The 20,449-nt window shown below is 43.5% G+C and overlaps 1 protein-coding gene across 1 annotated transcript in view; it reads left to right on the top strand.

The window, feature by feature from the left end:
* Positions 1-20,449, top strand: part of NLRC5 (NLR family CARD domain containing 5) — a 52,285-nt gene that overhangs the window by 9,246 nt on the left and 22,590 nt on the right. Inside the window, exons 5-24 of the mRNA XM_077931834.1 lie at positions 717-785; positions 1,236-2,973; positions 3,678-3,761; positions 5,184-5,267; positions 5,369-5,452; positions 5,849-5,938; positions 8,419-8,469; positions 9,259-9,321; positions 9,910-9,993; positions 10,082-10,165; positions 11,615-11,704; positions 12,663-12,728; positions 13,061-13,132; positions 14,343-14,426; positions 14,734-14,817; positions 16,348-16,437; positions 17,005-17,052; positions 18,091-18,174; positions 19,358-19,441; positions 20,139-20,222. Coding sequence (XP_077787960.1) covers positions 717-785; positions 1,236-2,973; positions 3,678-3,761; positions 5,184-5,267; positions 5,369-5,452; positions 5,849-5,938; positions 8,419-8,469; positions 9,259-9,321; positions 9,910-9,993; positions 10,082-10,165; positions 11,615-11,704; positions 12,663-12,728; positions 13,061-13,132; positions 14,343-14,426; positions 14,734-14,817; positions 16,348-16,437; positions 17,005-17,052; positions 18,091-18,174; positions 19,358-19,441; positions 20,139-20,222 — 3,217 coding nt within the window. The remainder of the gene's footprint in view (positions 1-716; positions 786-1,235; positions 2,974-3,677; positions 3,762-5,183; positions 5,268-5,368; positions 5,453-5,848; positions 5,939-8,418; positions 8,470-9,258; positions 9,322-9,909; positions 9,994-10,081; positions 10,166-11,614; positions 11,705-12,662; positions 12,729-13,060; positions 13,133-14,342; positions 14,427-14,733; positions 14,818-16,347; positions 16,438-17,004; positions 17,053-18,090; positions 18,175-19,357; positions 19,442-20,138; positions 20,223-20,449) is intronic.

Here is a 20,449-nt window from a genome sequence, read left to right as displayed (position 1 = left end):
ACACTTTTATCATCATTAAACTTATTCTTAATAAATCTAATTTCTTATATCTACCTTGCAACTATTACTGAAGTTCCTCAAAAAAAACCCCCAAAAAACCCAAGTAAGATTGCTCTTGGTGAAATGCAATTGATGGTTTGAGCTAGGAGAGCTGTCTTGGGAAGGGCCCAAGTCAACCTTGGAGTAGAATGCTTGGACTCAATTTCCATTGAGGCTCTAGGCCCACTTCATTCCTCTGGCAGTGTTGGATTCCTGCTAAGGACCCTTTTGTTTTTGTGCTCCTTGAGAAAAGCAACTGTTCCTGGTCAAGAAACAACCACACAATGCACCCACCCCAGTGTATTTTATTTTATTTTATTTATTTCATGGATGGAGGGGGCACACATTTAAAGCACACACACCCTCCCACAAAGAATCCTGGGAACTATAGTTTACTTATAGCACTATAACTCCCAACACTCTTACAAAGTAGAGTTCCCAGGATTCTTTGTGGGAGGGTGTGTGTGCTTTAAATGTGTGCTGTGGATACATGTGCTATCCCTTTGCACAATGATGATGTCAATGTGTTTTGCCAAAATTGTGATCGGGGGCCTGAGCCAGAGAGAAAGTCTCTTGCTGAAGCCCAATTCCTATGAAAGGGAGCTGGTCTCGAGCCCCTGCCATCTCCAAAGAGGTGATGCCGCTGTAATGTCACTGTTGCCTTTGTTGCCCTACAGGACTTGAAAGACGCCGTCCATGGAGCAGCCCTAACAACAACGGCAAACAGTCCAAACAGCAACGGCTAGGCAAGTTGTTATTTATCATCATCATCATCATCATCATCATCATTGTTTAATAAATTTATAAGTCACTTTTTCTTGCTAGGGCAACCCAAAGTGACTTACACAAAAACCCCAACCCCAACCAACCAACCAAACCAACCAACCAACCAACCAACGCTCCACATACATACTTTAAAGGGGGGGGGGCGGCAGAAAGCATTAAGAAGTGTGCATTTTATGAAAGAAGTGTGCACAAAATGTGTACTCTCAGGCAGAATGGGGTAGAACAGAACTCTGACAGAATGCCAGCAAGGCTTAAACAAGATGGAATTGGCTGCTCAGCCCACCCTTAACTCTTTGTGGGTTTTGCTCTATTTCCCAACATTATTTGGCAGAAGTCATAGCAACAAAATTAGTTTTCATGTAGTGTGGATCTATATTTGCTCCTTTTTCCCCTCCTCCATGTTTTATCAGATTCTGCTGAAAGATACCGACAGCTCATTACCACCTCGATGCTTCAGAGATACAGAACGAGCAGATCAGCAGAAGCAACTGAACCCAAAGCTCAGCCATCGCCTTTCAGCCAAACCTTCGTCAACCTGGTGATTCGTCAGAGCAAAGGTGGTCGGATGAGGGAAAGGGGGGAGATAGCTCTGCACGATACAGAGGAGCACAGGAACACCACCCTGAGACTGTCTGAGCTTTTTGAAAGTGCCCACATGGGGACCACCAAGGTTGTCCTTCTTCTGGGAAAACCAGGGATGGGGAAGACAAGGCTTATGCACCAGATCTGCCAGCAGTGGGCAGAGGGAGGCCTCCCACAATTCCAGCTGATTTTCTTCTTTGAGTTCCGACAGCTGAACCTGATCAGCAGAAAACTTTCTCTCCAAGAACTTCTCTTCGACTTCTTCCTCAGGCCAGAAGATTGTCCTGATGCTGTGTTTGAACACATCCTAGAAGACGCCCAGCGCACGCTGGTGATATTTGATGGGCTGGACGAGTTTGTGGAGAACGTCCAGCTCCCAGGTCCTCCTCACACTATCTTCCCAGATCCTCTCAACCCTCTCTCCATATCAGACCTTTTTGCAAGTCTTTGCCTTGGGAAATTCTTGCCAGGCTCGACCGTGCTGGTCACGACCCGTCCAAAGATAGTCCCAGATGCTTTATTGAAAACAGACACCCTCCTGGCAGAAATCTGGGGCTTTGACCGTGAGAAGGTGGAGGAATACGTTGGCTATTTTTTCCACCAGCATTCCCTCAAGGAGAAAGCCATCGCTCACCTGAAAAGCAATGGCAAACTCCTGAGCATGTGTTATATCCCCGCCTTGTGTAACATCGTCTGCATTTGCCTGGAGTATCTGCTCCTCCACGATGCAGGGAGAGTCCAGCTCCCTCAAACCATGACCCAGTTCTACATCGAGATGCTCCTCACCTTCATAGGCAAGGATCAGAAGCTGAGGGCTTTGAGCGAAGAAGTCGACTTGAGTCAACACGAAGCGACTCTCGCAGGCCTCTCTGAGTTGGCCTTCAAGGGTCTGGAAGGAAATAAGATGTTGTTTTATGCTGACGAGGTCCCAGAAGACGTGAAGCATTTTGCTTGCCTGTATGGGCTCCTGGTGTCCTTTGAGGTAAAGACCAGCAATGGACACACACAGGCTGGCTACACTTTTGTCCACTTCAGCCTGCAAGAGTTCTTTGCGGCCCTCTTCCTGCTGACAAGCAAAGCAGTTGATGGCAACTTCCTGAAGCAGAACTTCTTCCTGAGGTCTAAGTGGACGATGAAGAGAGAAGCAAGGGTGCCCTTCACAGAGAACTGCCACATCTTCCTGTCTGGCCTCTCGTCTCGCGGGTGCCAGAAGTTCCTCAGCTCTTTAGCCGGGCAGTGCGATGCCCAGGTCCAGGAACGTCAAGCCATCATTGTGCAGATGCTGAAGAAACTGGGGGATGCTTCTCTCACAGGGCCTAGGATAGCTGAGCTGTGCCACTGTGTGCATGAGACACAGGACCAGGAACTGGCCCGGCATGTCGGGAAGCAGCTAAACTTCAGGTATCAGTTCAGAAACTTCCGGCTGATGCCGCTGGACATGGCTGCCCTGGCTTTTGTCATCAGCAGCAGCCACCCTCACTTGGTGTGCCTGGACTTTGTGGGATGCCCCATGGAAGTGGACTATCTGGATGTCTTTGGCAGCTGTGAAAATATAAAGAGCCTGAGGTAAGAAGCACAGGCCACCTTGACACGTCAGGCTCAAAAGAGGGCGAGGGATCAGGGCCCCTCCAAATGTTGCTGGACTGCAGTTCCCAGCATCCCTGACCATCGGCCACATTGGCTGGGGCTGTTGGGAGTTGAAGTCCAACATCTGGAGGCCAACAGATTCTCCATCTTTGCACAGATGAATAGGTGCACACTAGTCCTTCTTCGTCTTCTTCACCTCACTTTTACTTTGTCTACTGTCTTTCTCTATTACTATAACACATGGCGGCTTACAGCCTGAAGAAACAAAATAGACAACAAAGATTTCTTCCCCACCCACCAACACGAGCTCCCAGAGTGAGTTACATTTTAACAGTGTAAAAACGCAATGCTAAAAATCAGTTAAAAACAATTTAATAGGACAAAGTGTTCTTGCACTCATGTCCTGCTAGCAGGTTTCCCATTGGTGCATCTGGTCAGCCACTGTTTGAACAGGATGCTGGACAAGGTGAGCCATTGGGCTGATCCAACAGGCTCTTCTTACGTTCTTATGGATACAACTCGTTAAGTCATTTGAAGCAAGTCATTAATATGGAGCAACCATGGGGAAAGATGCTAGCCGCCTGCTGCAAGAATCAGGTGCTGAGCTCCTTATCCAGCTAGGCTGGAAGGGAAGACTGGTTGCTATTTTACTAACCACAGTTGTCTTTTGCTTTTATTCTTAGCTTTAGGAGCAGGAGATGTGGGAATGAGTTTGCTGCTGTCCTGTCCAAGACCCTGCCGAAGATCAAATGCCTGACAACTTTCCAGTAAGCATTGCCCCAATGTCACATGCCCTGTTTTGAATCTTTTAGTGCAGTTTTTAATTCAAACCACCAGCTACATTTTGAGGAATAGCGTCCGCAATGTAGAAGTGAAACTTCAGTGGCCCTCCATAAGCTTTAGATTGGCTCATCCAACATGTGTTGTTTCAGCAACAGCCAGCTCCAGACTGAGCCTTATATAGGAGTGACAGCTTCCTTTCAGTTGCCAGCTCCGCCTTTGGTGGGAGCAGCCTCTCCATTTTAAAGGGCCCCAGGCTGCATAAACCAGCATAGACTCTAAAGATGGTTGCTCCTCAAAGAACCTTCATATTAGCTAATTGTAAATGAGAGGGGGGTGGGTATTTCTGTTTTTTTCCTATGCTCCTTGCCCACAGAAAAGCTATTATTATTATTATTGTTTATTAAATTTATATCCTGACATTCCTCTCAGAGGAGCCCAGGGTAGTGAACTTGAAAATGTTTAAGCAGCACAATGAAAACAGCACTTTTTTCTTTAACTATTTAAAAAAACATATAAAAATATTTTGAAGGATGATGAAGTTTTCAGAATAGGACCTAGGAGAACTGGGTTCAAATCCCAGCTGAGCCATGAAGCTCACTGGGTGACAGGCGCCCATTTGTGAGGGAGATGGGTGTGTGTGTGATATTGCCACCGACTGGGGGCTGCTTCCCCCACCTTCCCCTCTATGGTAGGAAGAGAAGGAGGCACTAGTCATTGAAACCACACTGTTGCTGCAATCCTGACTCCTCTGATTTGACATGACATTTTTAACATTGGGGGGGGGGGGGCGGGGCTGCCCCTTTCAAACAAATAAGGGGGGGCAAAAGGGTTCAGCCCCCAGGTGTTGGCACCCCTGCTGCATGACCTTGCAAGCCAGTAACAGGCTCTCAGTGGGCCCTAACTCACAAAGTTGTTGTGGGGATTAAATTGAGGAGGGTGGGGAGAACTATGTATGCCACCTTAATTTCCTTGGCTGGGGGAGGGGGGAGGTGAAATACAAATGCAGTAAGTAAGTAAGTAAGTAAGTAAGTAAGTAAGTAAATATAAATGGACTCATGCACCCTCACAGTTGTTAATTTCTTGGTTGCCACAGCCAATTCCTATCAGCCATCAAATGGCTATCAGCCAACAAACAGGAATGTTTCTAAATTTCTCATGAAAGTCAAAGTGAGGGAGATTGATGCACCTCACTAGTGAGAGTGCTCCACAAATGGGGAACCACCACTGAAAAGGCCTTGTCATGGGTCAATGCCAACTGGGCAGTACCTGGGTGGGACCATCAATGAAAGGACCTCCCCTTCCAATAATGGGGCCTGAGGGGGTTGATACTGGGAGAGGCACTCTGTTAGGTATCTCTCAAACTGTTTGTTGACATTACTATAGTGATGTCACATTTGGTTTTTCAGGTTAGCCGGTGGAAATATTTCAACCCCAGGACTTGAAGATCTGATGCGAGCTTTTCCAAACTGCCATCAGCTGGAAGACATAAAGTAATTTCACCTGTTTTGTCAAGGAGAAAGGTGGCCTGGTGGCCTGTTTTATTAATCAGATGAATGTTTGGGAGGCATATTAACCAGTTGCCACATTTTAGCTTGCAGGACAACAGACTGAAGAGGCAGGAAATGATCAAAACTACAGAAATATTTTCCACTGTGGATAAGCTCAAAAAGCTTGAGTAAGTACATAATAAAAAAGGAAAGGGGGGAAATGATTCTAAAAAGGAAGTTTCAAGTAATAGTAATACTGATAACAGATTAGATCAACGGAACTAGAAAACAAGTAGACCTCATAAAATTACATGTCTGGCTGGGCATCCCAACCAGTACAGTGAAGACACCTGCCATATGTCAATAGGCAGGGAGTTCCAGAGCACAGGAGCTGCCAGTCTAAAAGACTGATGCTGTAAGAGGCTTAGTGGATGTGAAAAATCATCACACCCATTGCAGACCATCTGTGTTTTAATCTCTGTGGTGGGGATGGAGGGAGGGAGGAAGAGTTGGAAACCTGTATGCCTGCATAAAAGACCTTGCTGAGGCATAGCAACAGCAACATTTTGTTTTCTCTCAAACAGCTTAAGCTACAACGAGCTTTCAGTGAGCACCGCCCTTGCTTTTTCCAGAGCTGCTGTTGTTTGTCCAAATGTGACCAAGCTCCATATCAGGTACTGGCTGCCAAGCGCTGCAGAAGAGATTTTTCTCATTTCCACCTTTTCAAATGCTCCTTTTCACTTCTGCAACATTGAAGCTAATCTGTTAATGCTCTGATGTAATCTGTAGAACCTATGACTAAGAAGTGAATAACCTGGGCCTGTTTCAGTCCAGCTTCAGGCCCAGTTTTGACCCCAAGAGCCTTAGCTGACTTGGTTGATGGACTTTATTGGGAGAGAGAGAGAAGCGAGAGTGTAACCCTCCTGTTTTCCCTTAGTCTCTCAGCAATTTTGGACACCACTGATTAGGGTATTCTCCTGGAGCAGTATAGTGGGTTGCGGGAACGAGGGATGTAGTGTAATGGTAATTCCACTCCTACCTAACACATGAACCAACTTCTAAGAATAGAATGTATAATACAAAAATATTGACAATATTTTTCAACATGTAGCTAACTGGTTTTCACCTCATGAAAGCATTGTGGGGTATAAGCCATCTATTACTTTCCATTTTTTCCTGCTCTCGCCTCCTTCCACATGCCGTGCAAAGCTGCCTCAGTAGGAGTGGTGGAAGACTGATTCAGTTTGCATTTCACAGAATCATAAAACCTTAGAGTTGGAAGGGACCCCAAGGGTCATCTAGTCCAACCCCCTGCAATGCAGGAATTTCTAAAGCATCCATGACAGATGGCCATCCAACCTCTGTTTAAAAAACTCCATGGGAGGAGAGTGCACCACCTCTTCCACTGCTGAACAGCTCTTACTGTCAAAGAGTTTTTTCCGAATGTTTAATCGGAATCTCCTTTCTTGCAACTTGACGCCATTGGTTCATATTCTGCCCTCCAGAGCAGGGGAAAACAATCATTCTCCCTCCTCCATGTGACAGCCCTTAAGATATTTGAAGATGGCTATCATATCTCCTCTCAGTCTCCTCTTTTCCAGGCTAAACATACCCAGCTCCTTCAAGCACTCCTCATAAGGCAGCGGTTCTCAACCTGTGGTCCCCCAGATATTGTTGGACTACAACTCCCATCATCCCTAGCTAGCAGAGCTCGGGGATGATGGGAGTTGTAGTCCAACAGCATCTGGGGGGACACAGGTTGAGAACCGCTGTCATAAGGCTTAGTTTCCAGACCCTTGATCATCTTGGTTGTCCTCCTCTGCACACGTTCCAACTTTCAACATCCTTCTTAAATTGTGATGCTCAGAATTGGACACAGTATTCCAGGTGTGGTCTGACTAGGCAGAATAGAGTGGTACTATTACTTCTCTTGATCTGGACACTGTACTTCTGTTGATGCAGCCTAGAATAGCATTCTGTTTTGCACTTTTCAAAAAATTATGAGGATTGAAACACAGCCATCCTTCAAAATTCATATTTCTCCAAATTTTCCAAAGCAGTTCTGCAGCCAACTAAATATGTACAAAAATGTAGATGGTAAAATGTGCACAAAATGTATATATTCCTGGAAAAAGTAGGTTTGTGAGAACTAATTGATATGCATTCTAAAGCAGACGGAAAATATAAATATTAGGGGAAATGTGCTTTGTAAAAATGGTCATATTAGGAGAAACTCCCACTAAAACACTGATGACTTTTCATGAGGTCTTTGCAGTCAGTTACAGCAGTAAAAATGAGAAACTGTGAGGAACTGAAATTGACAGAATCACCCATTGCTACTCCTGAGAGTTAGAAGCTCCTTCAGAATGACAAGTGATTTTGCACAGGGGCTATATTTTCAGGGGATGGAGAGGGGGAGGGAGTTGATGAAAGCAAAGACTGCAGTCAGAACTTGCACAGTCCAGAGCTCTGTTCTGTTGGGGAAGGATGTTGTAGAAGAGCTTGAGTCACTGGCGGAGAAACTGCAGATTTTGGCATTGTGTTCAACTCAGTATTAACTAGGGATGGAAGGATCTGTCCATTTCAGTTCTCCTGGCTTCTCATTTTATCAGCTTTAAATTCCACTCTCCACATTTTGGAGCAGTTGGTTGCTTTTTAAAGTCCTCATGAAAATTCATCAGTGTTTTATTGTGAAGTTACCTTAACAAGGACGTTTTCTTATGCAGTCTTGACTAATGTGCACATTTTTGCAAGCTATTTCTCTTAACATAGCTGTCAACTTTTCCCTTTTCTTGTGAGGAATCCTATTCAGAATAAGGGAATTTCCCTTAAAAAAAGGGAAACATTGACAGCTATGTCTCTTAATATATTGCTTATGTTATTTTCGGTCATACCTTCAATTTTATTCACACTTTCCCCTAACACATGCATTTTTGTGAACGTTGTTTGGCCTCAGAGCTGCATCACAAAATTCAGATTAGTGCAAATTTCGAAGGATGGCTCCATTTCGGTTTGCATATTTCCCCCCAGAAATTCTGAATTTGATAGTTTGGCTTTGAATTGATTTTCTTCTCCAACTCTATACTGCTTTCATCTGTTTTGTTTGAGGGAGTTTCAAGCATTAATTTTCCATTTATTCACTATTTGTTTACAGGAAGGATGTTTTGATAGTCTCCTTCACTGGCCAATCCAGTAAAAGTCAGAGGTGAGAGAAGTGGCTTTTCAGGTGTTCCCAGAACATTCTGAATCATGCAGTGGAATTGGTTTTAGGGAAAGTTTGACTGGAATGAACATTGCAAAGGCACGAATGAAGAGGAGACAAGAACTGTTGTGTGGGTTGCTCTGGAGACTGGAACAAGGTCAGTGGTAGGAGTCTCAGAAGAAGGAAGAAGAGAAAGTACTGAAACCTGGTGAAAGAAGTTGCAAACGACCCAGAAAGGTCCAAACGACATTAAATATGCCTTTGCATAAAGTTCTGGGTTTTTTTGCAATGCAAATTGCATCACAGGGGGAGGGGGGCAACTAATGGGGATCAGAGCAGATGTGTGGGGCACAGGGAAACTGAAGAACATAAAAAGAGACATGCTTTGAATTTAACTCAGGCTTCCTCAACCTTGGCCCTCCAGATGTTTTGAGACTACAATTCACATCATCCCTGACCACTGGTCCTGCTAGCTAGGGACCATGGGAGTTGTAGGCCAAAAAAAAATCTGAAGGGCCTAGGTTAAGGAAGCCTGATTTAACCCTTCCTTCCCTTGCTGTGGTCCTCAGGAAAAATATTTCCTCTGAAGATGGTATGTGCTTTGGGGTGGGGGTGGGGCGTGAGTAACCAATTGACACCACAGGGTGTGGGATTTCCAGCAGTGCAGCTCACCTAATTCAAGATGGCAGATAAGGGAAGTCGACCTTTTATCAATCACCACCATTGTTGTTTTGACATTCTGGTGCAGGAAAGACCAGGAAAACAAATTTATAAACGTGTTCTCGATTTCAGGTTGAAAGAAGAGGGAATAAAAGAAGAGAAAGATGTCCCTAAGCCTAGCACTTTAATATTACGGTAAGTAAGTAAGTAAATAAATAAATTTAAGTTTGTGAGGAGCAACTGGTATACATTGCAAAATAGAGGACGGGAGCCTGTGGCCCTCCAGATGTTGTTGAATTATTGTTATTGTTATTTATTAAATTTCTATACTGCCCTTCATCCGCAGATCACAGGGCAGTTTGCAATACGAAAACACAACAATACATGACATAATAGCAAATGAAAACAACAACCCCCTGCCCCAGTTTAAAAAGCCATAGATTGCTTAATTAGCTGGCTTGGGAGAAGAGGAATGTTTTTGCCTGGCGCCTACAGATATGTAATGAAGGGGCCTGGGGAGAGCATTCTAACAAGTGGGAAGCCACCACAGAAAAGACTCATTTTCATGTTGCTGCCCTCTGGACCTCTCATGGAGGAGGCACACGAAGAAAGGCTTCAGATGATGACCCCAAGGTCTCATTCATTTCATATGGGGAGAAGTGGTCTTCAGGTGCAGTCCCTACAACTCCCATCAGCCAATGTGAGTTGGGAGTTCAGCAATGTCTGGAGGGCCAAAGGTACCCCATAGCCATCTTAATGGATGTCTTATATCCATATATACAGATTGCAGGATTGCCAGTTCGATTCCCAGTGGGTAGAGGAGCTGGCTGAGGTTCTCCAGAGGTGTTCCCACCTTTCCGAAATTGAGTAAGTTCCCTCTTCCTCCCAACTGCCTGCTAAGTGAGTGAGACCTTTGGATCAACCATGTTATTAAACTGTGGAAAACAAATGTCAGTTTGTCAGGTAACCGACTCGGTGACGAAGGATGCAGGAAGCTGATGAAGATGGTGCCCAGAATGTGCATTTCTGGCCCTCTGAAGTAAGTGTTTCCTGAGAGTTTGCTTGCACCAGATTGGGAAAGGCTGCCTTCAGCATACAAAGTGTGTGTCCTGTGAGAAATATTGAATGTAGCAAACTGCCTTAAAGCAGGTCAGATTGTTTGCCCCTAACCCTTCAAGTAGGCTGGGTCTCTTGTGTCTGCTTGCACTAAGAATGCCATCTCTGTGTCCTTGGTAAGGGAGGTGACATGACTGGCCCATTCTCTGGTCTACCCCCTGACACTCCCCCCACCCCCCGAGAGAGAGAGGATTCCTCATATCTGATCAGAGAAGTGCTGGAGACACAAAGAGGTGGAGGGAACGTTCTTTCATATGTGGTGGACTTGTAAAAGGGTATCAGGAAATGATCCATAATGAATTGAAAAAAATGTTTAAAATTACTTTTCCAAAGAAAGCCAGAGTCCTTTCTGTTGGGGATAATTCAGACTGAAATTCCCAGGTGTCAAAAAAGATTACTTATGCATGCTATTACTATGGCCCATGTTTTGTTAGCCCAAAAATGGAAAACGAGTGAGGTCCCAACCAAAGAAGAATGGCAACATAAGTTGACAGAATGTGCACAGCTTGCAGACTTAACTTACAGAATAAGAGAACAAGAAGAACATGCGTTTAGAGAAGATTGGAAAATGTTTATTGAATATATGGGATATAATTGTGTACAGCTGAAAATTCTGGCAGCATTAAGATAAATTCAACAGTGTCAATAAGTTTTGATGGATGCAATAATGGAATACTGAATGGTATAGTTTTTGTAAAATATGCAGGGATTTATTATATGTAAAATGAACCATGGAAAGAGAGGAAGGGAAGTCCTTGGTATCTTAAGGATGTAAAAATGAGTATTTTAAATTGTAAAACAGAAAATTTAATAAAAATTATATACGAGAGAGAGAGAGAGAGAGAGAGAGAGAGGATTCCTCTGACAGTCCACTCAGTGCCTCCTCTGGCCCCTCCCAGCCTACTAGGCCCCTCCCTGGAATCCAGTTCCTCCAGTTCCACATTCTTATCCCAGTCCTGCTCCCCCTCTAACCAGCCCTGCTAAGATGTCTTCACAGGACTCACCACAACTGAGACTTTCTGCATTCAAAGCATGTGCTCTGCCTCTAAGCTATGGAGACTCCCTGGAGCAGATGAAGCTGCAATGTATTGGCTCAAACCATTGGTTTGTCTTCCACTCCAATTGAGAGAAACTTTCCAGGGTCACCAGCAGAGGTTCTTTAAAAAGGCAACAGCAGCAGCTCTGCTGCATGCAATTATTTTAAAGTAGAAATTCAAGAGATTTAATCTAAGAACATATAGCATATTCTACCTTTATGTTATTAAAACCTCCAGTAATGTGGTATTTATTGCTGCAGGACTTTCCTGAAGCTAATGTGTTTGGTTTTTTGTTTTTGTTTGGTTTGGTTTTTTGGTGATTTTATTTCCTGCAGTTTAAACAACAACCAGCTTTCTCTGAACAGCATCTTCTGTCTCCTGGAGTCAATGAGTCTTTGTCCAAATATAGTGAAGCTTAACGCCAGGTAAGCATGCATTCAATAAGAAAAGGTGCTCATCACTTATTGACAACACAATCTCTCTCCCTCTTCCCCGCACCAAGTCATTGTGACATTCAATGGCATGTAGAAGCAACTTTTAGTAGGCAGCAGGCTCTCTTCATTTCTCTCCTTTCCACTACATGATATGTAAAATTCTGCCAGCCTGGGTCTGTCCATTTAAAGATCAGGCCCACACACTGAGTGTACTTTTGCCTGGAAGGAAAGTGCCCTTCTCCTTAAACAGATAGTCGCCTTTAACCTTGCATAAACCACTACATCACACTGGCTCTCCTACTGGCTAGTTGACTGCTGGGGTGGAGAGATCTTTAGGGAGATGGGGAATTACCTAACAGTCTTGCCAAGACCAGGGATTCTTGGTTTGCTTAAGAAGAAAACACAGGGAATGCTTGAAGGGGGGGGCAGAGTTTGTGTTTGGCCCCTCACCTTCCACCAACATCCACTGGCCATACCCTCTGCTCATTTTGAATGATATTGGGACATTTCCACATGGTTGAAATTAGGGCTGTCATTCAGTTTAAAGCAATCCTGATTGATTTCATCCATTTTAGTTGTTTGATATATTACAGTGCAGTCATAACCATGTCTCCTCAGAAGTAACACTCGTGGAATTTGGTGGGGTTAAACTTCCAGATGAGTGATGTTAGGACTGCAATCTTAATTAATCCTAGAATCGTATGTCACCATAAAAGCATGGGACTTGCCCATGTTGAAGGGAACAGGGGCAGCAGCAGCAGGGATGATCCCAAACTATATTCCATGCAGACGTCCCACCCCGATCCAAACTTTGCCCAGGGCTAGGAAAGGAAACAACAGCCCTGGTTTTACAGTCTTTTCAGCCTCCTGTTCAGCAAGCAGATTTTGGGTTTGTGGACAATTAAACCAGGTGTGGCATTATGGAAATCTCTCTCTCTCCTGTCTTTAGTGTTCATCACCAAGCTGCAATCTTGACCCTCGTTGGCAAAGACATTGCTGGTGGTGCTCAGCCCAGGTACGTCATCATAAACCTTGCTTGTAGCTTTTCTGGAGTGAGAAGCATCACAAACCCAAGTTCAGGTAGTCCAGTAAGCCAAGCCAAGGCTTTGCACAGAGCAAAGCAGGAAAAGGTCTGGAGGAAGGGCAAAGCCTTGATTATCTCTTCTCTTGCTCTCTCATTTGCAATAAACCAAGGTTTGGCTTAGCCACACTTGCAAACTTGGTCAGTTGTGCATGTTCATATTGCTACTGCTAGACAGTTATGTCCCATCACAAACCTGTATATTTCCTTCCTTCCCCTTCCCTATCCCCCTTTAGTAATGCTTTCCCATTTTGTCCTTGCTACAGGAGTTCCTCATTTAACACTGACCTGTCAAGCACAGGTGGACATCTCTTGGTGGCAACAGCGAGGAAAATATGGTACGGTGACCTCAGTTACTTCTGCTTACAGTTTATTTCTCTTAGTCGTATAATGGCTCACTGCATGTTAACATGGTTGCAAGGCAGGCTCTGGGGGTCTTATAACAGGGACACTGGCAGAGGGATCCAGAAGCCCTTTTCCTCTGCCTCAGCATGATAGCTTTTCCTGAGAAGGGAGCTGATGGCTGCTGGACTTCAGCAGCACCACTGAGGATGGCCAGAAGGTGGTTTTGCAGTTCTCGGTTCAGTTAGAGGCCAGGTGGTGCAAGGGGCCACCATGGTGGTTTTACCTGGCCTTATAAAACTCTTGGCTGTGATCCAACTCCTCAGTCATTCAGGCACAGAACACCTGAGACTGCCCATCTCTGCCTGCTGGTCTGTCGGTAGGGATGGAGAGATCAGTTTATTTCTGGGTCCATGTCCATATTGTGTGTGTTCACTTGTAAGTCTGTTTCATTTCTGCATTAATGTGCAATTTTTAAAATATCAATATTAAAGTCCACATGTTTCTTTTCTTTATTTCTTTTATTTAAATAATTTCAGTGCCACTTTACCTCTCCAGATAATTTTAAAGTTGTTTACAGCCTACCTTAATACATCAGAACATCTGTGGGATTCTGTCCCCAGGCCTAGAGCCAACTTTGAAAATTATTCAGCATTTTAGTGTGAAATTCTCCCAATGAGCATATTTTTGTGTATGGTTTTGACTTGTGCACACATTTTTCTAAGCAGTTTCTCTTAATATTATGCATTTCGTATGTTGCTTTTCACTAACATATTTGTTTCTATGCACCCTTTCCTCCTAATACCTGCATTTTTGTAAACACTGGTTGGTTGGAGAGCTGCATTGCAAAATTTGGATAATTGTGAATTTGGAAAGAAGGCTGTGTTTTGGTCTTTGTAGAGATTTGGAAAGTGTGAATTTGATAGGTTTGGCTTTAAATGGAATCATTTTTCACCCACATCCCTAAGCAGGGCCAGTAGTTAAGGTGTGGTGGGAGCTGATCTCTAACAACCTGTGGAGGGAAACCAAGTTAGGCAGGGAATGTCCCCTGCCTTAAATCCTGGAGAGCAGCTGCTGGTCAGTGTCAACAATACTAAGCTGGAGGACCAAATACTCTGACTCTGAGTCTAGAGCAGCTTTCTGTGTCCCTGGTGAAAACACACCTGGTTTTAGAGCACCTGGAGAATGATTTGCCTTCTCTTCCAGCTTGACGGACAATAATTTTCAGGATGGAGATCTGAAGAACTTGTGCTTGGCCTTGAGGAGGTGCACTGGTGTAACTGAGTTAGAGTAAGTTCCTTTTTTATTTTCATACTTATGCCTAGCACTGAATAACCAGGCTTTGGTGAACGTTGACATTCACACACCAACACAAACAATTCCATGTAAATGTCATGAATGTCTGAAAAGGGTGTACAGGCACCCCTACTTTTGGGGTTCGTTGATGTTCCCCTTGCTGTGTATCATTCCGTCTTCCATGAGGAAGAATGGAAATGAAAATAAATTGTATCTAAGATAATTCATTCTGCCAGAAAAGCTATATGATAATGTATAAATACAAAGTGGAAAAGTAATTTTGCCTTCCTTTCAATTGTAGCTTGTCCAGTAATTCTCTGGGCGACGCAGGTGTCTTGAAGGTGGCTGAGCTCCTTCCTCATCTGAACGCATTACGTTCTTTAACGTAAGTGAAAGTCCAGGTTCTCTGTATTTAATTGACTGACAGGAGACAAATTGATGCAAGAGGAAAAGGGCCTTTTTGGTGGCTGCCCCCAAACTGTGGAACTCCTTGATCTGATTTATTAGATTCATATATTGCTTTATACTAAAAGAAGTCTGATATCAATTTCCAATGTTTATAAGACAATAAAAATACTAAATAGTAACAACTTATTAAACAACACACAGCTTCAGTACAATAACACTTGTAAAAGGACATTCAGTCAAGTCTAGATTGAGTAGCTGTAACCATTCAATCAAAGCTGCCCATATCTCTGGGATAAGAAAGCCATTATTACCTGGTGCTGAAATTATAGTCCAGCTGGTGCCAAGGGTGTATTCCTGGGGAGGGCGTCCCACAGATGGGGAGAGCTTTTGTGGAGGAGTCCTCAGGAAGCTCAGCTGGCCCTCATTCTTGCTATTTTTCAGCAGATGGTGAAGACTTTTTAAAAAGTCCTGGTAGGCTTTTGTTCTGAGTACATAATGTTACTATCTCATGATTCTGTCTCATCTGCTGAGCATGTCTGTTTTCTTTGACATTTTATATTTGATGGAATGTATTATATTACTGTATTGTTACTGACATAATGGTTGGTGGAGGCAGTGTGTGCCCATAGAACTCCCTGCACATAGAAATGAAGCATTTCAAGGGGAGAAGGCAAGGCTGTGAGCCTTCTCTCTGAACTGCTACTTTTCTCCCTGTGGGGTATTATTTATTTATTTATTTGGTATGGAGGATCTTTCAGTCGTGTGCAACCCAAACGTCCAGGCTGAAGTGGGATGGCCCAAATTATTGCCACCTCAGTGAGAATCAGGACTCCAGGGGTACATGCGGGATTTTCATAAGGATGGCAATGGGAACACTCCTACCATTGGGTGATATCCCAGGTTTGCCACACTCTGAATAGTTCTAGAGTGCTGAGTACGATTAATTGGACATCATTTGTTGTGAATTGCAGGCATAGGGGGATTTTGATTGGGGTTGTAGCCGGGGCGAAGTTAGTTAGTTAGTTTCTTGCATTTATATCCCACCTTTTTCTCCATGAAGCTCAAGGTGGCTTACATGTTGCATTTATACTCGCAACAGCCCTACTGGGGAAAGCAAGAGCTTATCAAATAAATCCCCACCTTTATCCAAGCTACAGCTTATGTAACAAAACCAACAGCACCCTGCTTTAACAATCCCAAGAAAACGAGAAACCGGAGCTCATTTTGGAAATGAACAACCTTAGAACAACCTTTCTCAACCTTAATGGGTCCCCAGATCTTTTAGGACTACGACTCCCATCATCCCTGCCGGTCTTAATGGGCACATGCCACCACCAAGTGAATCTCCAGCAACTAACAGGAGTGCTTTTGTGGAGAAATCAGCTAGCCTGGACCAGGGGCCTTGTAACAACATTTGGGGTCGCAGTACTACCAACCTCTGATCTGAGCACTTTCTATATAGCAGTTTTCTTCTGCTGCAGACTTGGGTCTCCTTCATGCTTTCTAGGCTGGACCATAACAACATGTCTATGGACGGGGCCTTTCGCTTGGCGCAATGCTTCGCTGACTTGGAACATATGACGTCCATGGAGCTATGGTAGGTCCAGCAGCTGTTTCTCCTGCCAGAGCAGTCCGAAAAATAATAACATTCCTGCATTTGGTCACAGTTTTGCTCATTTGACCCTCCTTTTTTTAAAAAAAGAATATTTTTATTAAATTTGTAGTAAAAAATACAAATGCAGATAAGCAGAACAAGCAAGAACCGTAAGCAATAACAATCACAACAATTTGGGACTACCCCTCCCCTCGGTACCTGTTTTTCCATCATATCTTCCCAATAGCTTATAAAATATCTCCAGTAACATTAAAACATTTATATATCATTTTAGGAAAAGGCACTATCGGATATACCTAATTGTTGACTAAAATGAAAAATGACTATATCTATGGTACAAAAGAGTAAAATTGAATCCATCTTTAAAAAAGAAGACTACAATACAGGGGTTCCTAGGGAAATATTGTTTGCAAAGATATTGGGGGGAAAGGTTAAAACAACAGCAACTGTATATCTAATTTACCAAGGTATTCTAACACATGTAGTTAAAACAGATTCAATCACATTCATGAATTCCAAATTGATATTCTAATCTCTTTCTCATTGCAGTTTGGGAAGCACCCAGAAAGTTCGCTTAACATTTGGGGAAAGAATAAGGTAAAGGTATTTCCTGTTGGTATACTTTGGGGTGGAAGACCATTGACCAGTGTGGTGCCGCAGGATTCTGTCCTGGGCCTAACGCTGTCCAACATCTTTATAAATGACTTGGGTGAAGGAAGGAATAGAGGGGCTGCTAATCACATTTGCAGATGACACCAAACTGGGAAGGGTAGCTAACACCATAGAAGATGGAATCAGGATTCAAGATGACCTTAACAGATTGGAGAACTGGGGCAAAACTAACAAATTGAATTTCGGTGGGGACAAGTGAAAGGTTCTACACTTAGGCAGGAATAATCAGGTATACAAATATAGATTGGGGGGCACATGGCTTGGCAGCTATACGTGTGAAAATGATCCAAGGGACTAAGCAGACTACGAACTTAACGTGAGTCAACAGTGATGTAGCAGCAAAAAAAAGCTCATGATATTCTAGGCTGCATCAATGAAAGCATAGTGTCCTGATCAAGGGAAGTGATAGCACTGCTCTATTTTGCTTTGGCCAGACCCCACTTGGAATCCTGCATTCAGTTCTGGGCACCACAATTTAAGAAGGATATTGACAAGCTGGAACATGGGCAGAGGAGGATGACCAAGATGATAAAGCGTCTAGAAACCAAGCCTTACGAGGAAAAGTTGAGGAAGCTGGGCTTGGTGTGTAGCCTGGTGATATGGGAGTTATTTTTCAAATATCTGAAGGGCTGTCACATGGAAGATGGAGCAAGCTTGTTTTCTGCTTCCCCAGAGAGTAGGACCCCACCAAATTAATTCAAACTACAAGGAATGATATTCCTAATCAACATTAGGAAGAACTTTCTGTGGGTAGATTATATTCTACAAAAAACAGTGATTGAAAATGGAGCGATGGAGAAGAATGAGGGATTCATAATGCACTGGTTTTTCACTCCAGAAAAAAAGGACCAGGGCACTCAGATTTCCAGTCTTCCCCAGGGTAGAAATCCAAGTGAAGAAAATATTGGAAGCATAATCTAAATGTCCCTTCAAGTTGACTAACTTGGTAGATTTTCTTTTCAGTCCCCAAATGCTCCGTGTGACTGGTGAGCATAGGAGGGAGCTGCTGGATTCGGTACCTAACTCAATCTATGACCGCTGCTTTTGGTAAGGTGCTTCTCTCTGCGTCTCTCTCTCTCTCTCTCTCTCTCTCTCTCTCTCTGCCCCTGTGTTAGGAGTAAAGCAGCAATGTAGTGTCTGCTTGATGGTAAAGTGGATTACTTCTATTGCATGCCATCTTTGAGAGGTGAGATACTCCAGGGGATCCGAGTGCTTATCCTGGCTTCTGTTTCCTTGGAATGAAGTATTTTTTGGGCTTTATTTACATATATATATATATAGGGCTTTATTTACATATATACACAACCTGAGCATTGGATGGAGGGGCTCAAGGGTGCAAATGAGCATCCTTGCAAGGCAGCAGATCAGATCCCCAGAGATCCCTTCTGCAGCAATCAGCATTTAGCCAGCTGCCTCCCCTTCTTCCTTCTCTATTGCAAAACTGTTAACATGGTGCACATTAGCAGTAAAAATGCCACCTCCCCCAAGCTGTACTGGATATCTCATTTGGAAACACAGGGGGAGTCCCAGCTACAAGAAGACCATCTCATAACCACTGGTTCTCATTGGTTCCCACTGGACTACTTGCCAGGAACCTGACAAAGGAATAGTCAGCTAGCGGCCATAACAGGATCTCCCAAATGTTCTTTTATACTTTCAAAAATATTGATATTTGTGTTCTGCTTTTTTCAAGAACAAATGCTGAGCTCAAAGTGCCTCACAATAATCACAGTAGCATTTAAAAACAACAACACAACACTGCAATTACTGTAATATCATTTAGATGCAGTAGCATCTAAATAAAGCAAACAAACAATATTCCTTTTCTTCCATTGTTGGAATCCTGCACAGACTTACAGAAAATACCTTTTTGTGTTTTTAACAAAAATAAAAAATGATGCTTGGACTTCAGAAGTTAGCCTGGATCTTAGTGAAAATGATATTGTTTCAGCATTTTTTTTTAAATTTTTACTTTATTATAAGTATTTTATATTGCTTCAACATTTTGTTACTACTACTACTAACAACAATAATTATTAATTTGTTTCAACATTCCCCCCCCCACAAAATATAATTACATTTTACTGATGTTATAGGTTCCTGAATAAAGGACATGCACAATCCCTCAGTTTAACTCATCTCTTTCTCCAATAGACCCATCAAATAGAACTAAAGCTGTGCTAAACTTTGATTTAAATATTTGAAGTGCTAAACAGGCTCTGTGTTTCAGTCTCAAGGAATGTATGATGGACCTAAAGGATGTTGACCGATTGTTTAAACGTCTAAGTACATGTTCCGGACTGACCAAGATCAAGTAAGTGATCAGGGTCAAGAAGGCATTGTGTTAATGAACCAATCCTATTCGTTTAAAGCCCATAGACATGCTCAGTTTATGTAGCCAGATTAATACAATAAGAACGCAAAACTAAATTCCTATTGGTATCCAGTGTTTTAATGCATAATCCTCCCATAATGCAATTTGGGAATAGGCTGCTCTTTGGTAGGAAAAAATAATGCAAGTGAATATAGGATGAGCCTGCCTAAGGCAGATTTTCTGGAGAGGTCCTTCTTGCAGCTCTGTCCAAAGGCTCATTTGGCAGGGACATGAGGCAGGGCCTTCACAAAGGCTGCACCCAAAGTTTGGAATTCCCTCCCCAGGAAGGCCCGCCTAGCCCCTTTTATGAAGCTGTTGGGCATGGCTTACCCCCATCATACATGTTCATAGTAGACTTCCTTCTTCCAACATGTTTGTAGAACATGTGGCATAGTGGTTAGAATGTTGGCCTAGGACCCGGGAGACCAGGGCTCAAGTCTCTACTCAGCCCATGTAGCTGACTGAGTGACATTTGGTCAGTTGTAGTCTCTCAGCCTGGCCTACCTCACCTGGTTGTTGTGAGGATCAAATGGAGAAGGGGAAAACCATGTACTCCACAATGCGTTATGCAAAGGAAAGGTGGATATAAATGTTTTGGTAATAATAATGTTTTGAATTTTCCACCCTGGCTGTGTAGCTTGTCTGGCAACTCGCTGAATGATCAAAGTGTTGAACGACTTCTGAAACTCCTGCCCTACCTCAACAGTGTGGAGCTCTTAAGGTGAGTCTGGGAGCCTCTGCTGGAGAACTGCTACCAGTCAGAGTGGACATTGTTGGGCTAGGTGGCCCAGCAGTCTCACTCAGCCCAAGGAAGCTTCATGTGACAGATCCCCAGGGATGACCCAAATATGATTATTTCTGTTTTCCCCTCTCACAGACCAAGGCTGCCAGAGGCAAATAAACCCACAAACATCTTTCCTATTCCCTGGCAATAAAAATAAAATTGGT

Source organism: Podarcis muralis, chromosome 7 (assembly GCF_964188315.1).
Source record: "Podarcis muralis chromosome 7, rPodMur119.hap1.1, whole genome shotgun sequence".
NCBI lineage: Eukaryota > Metazoa > Chordata > Lepidosauria > Squamata > Lacertidae > Podarcis > Podarcis muralis.
This window is presented reverse-complemented; position numbering and strand designations above follow the sequence as displayed.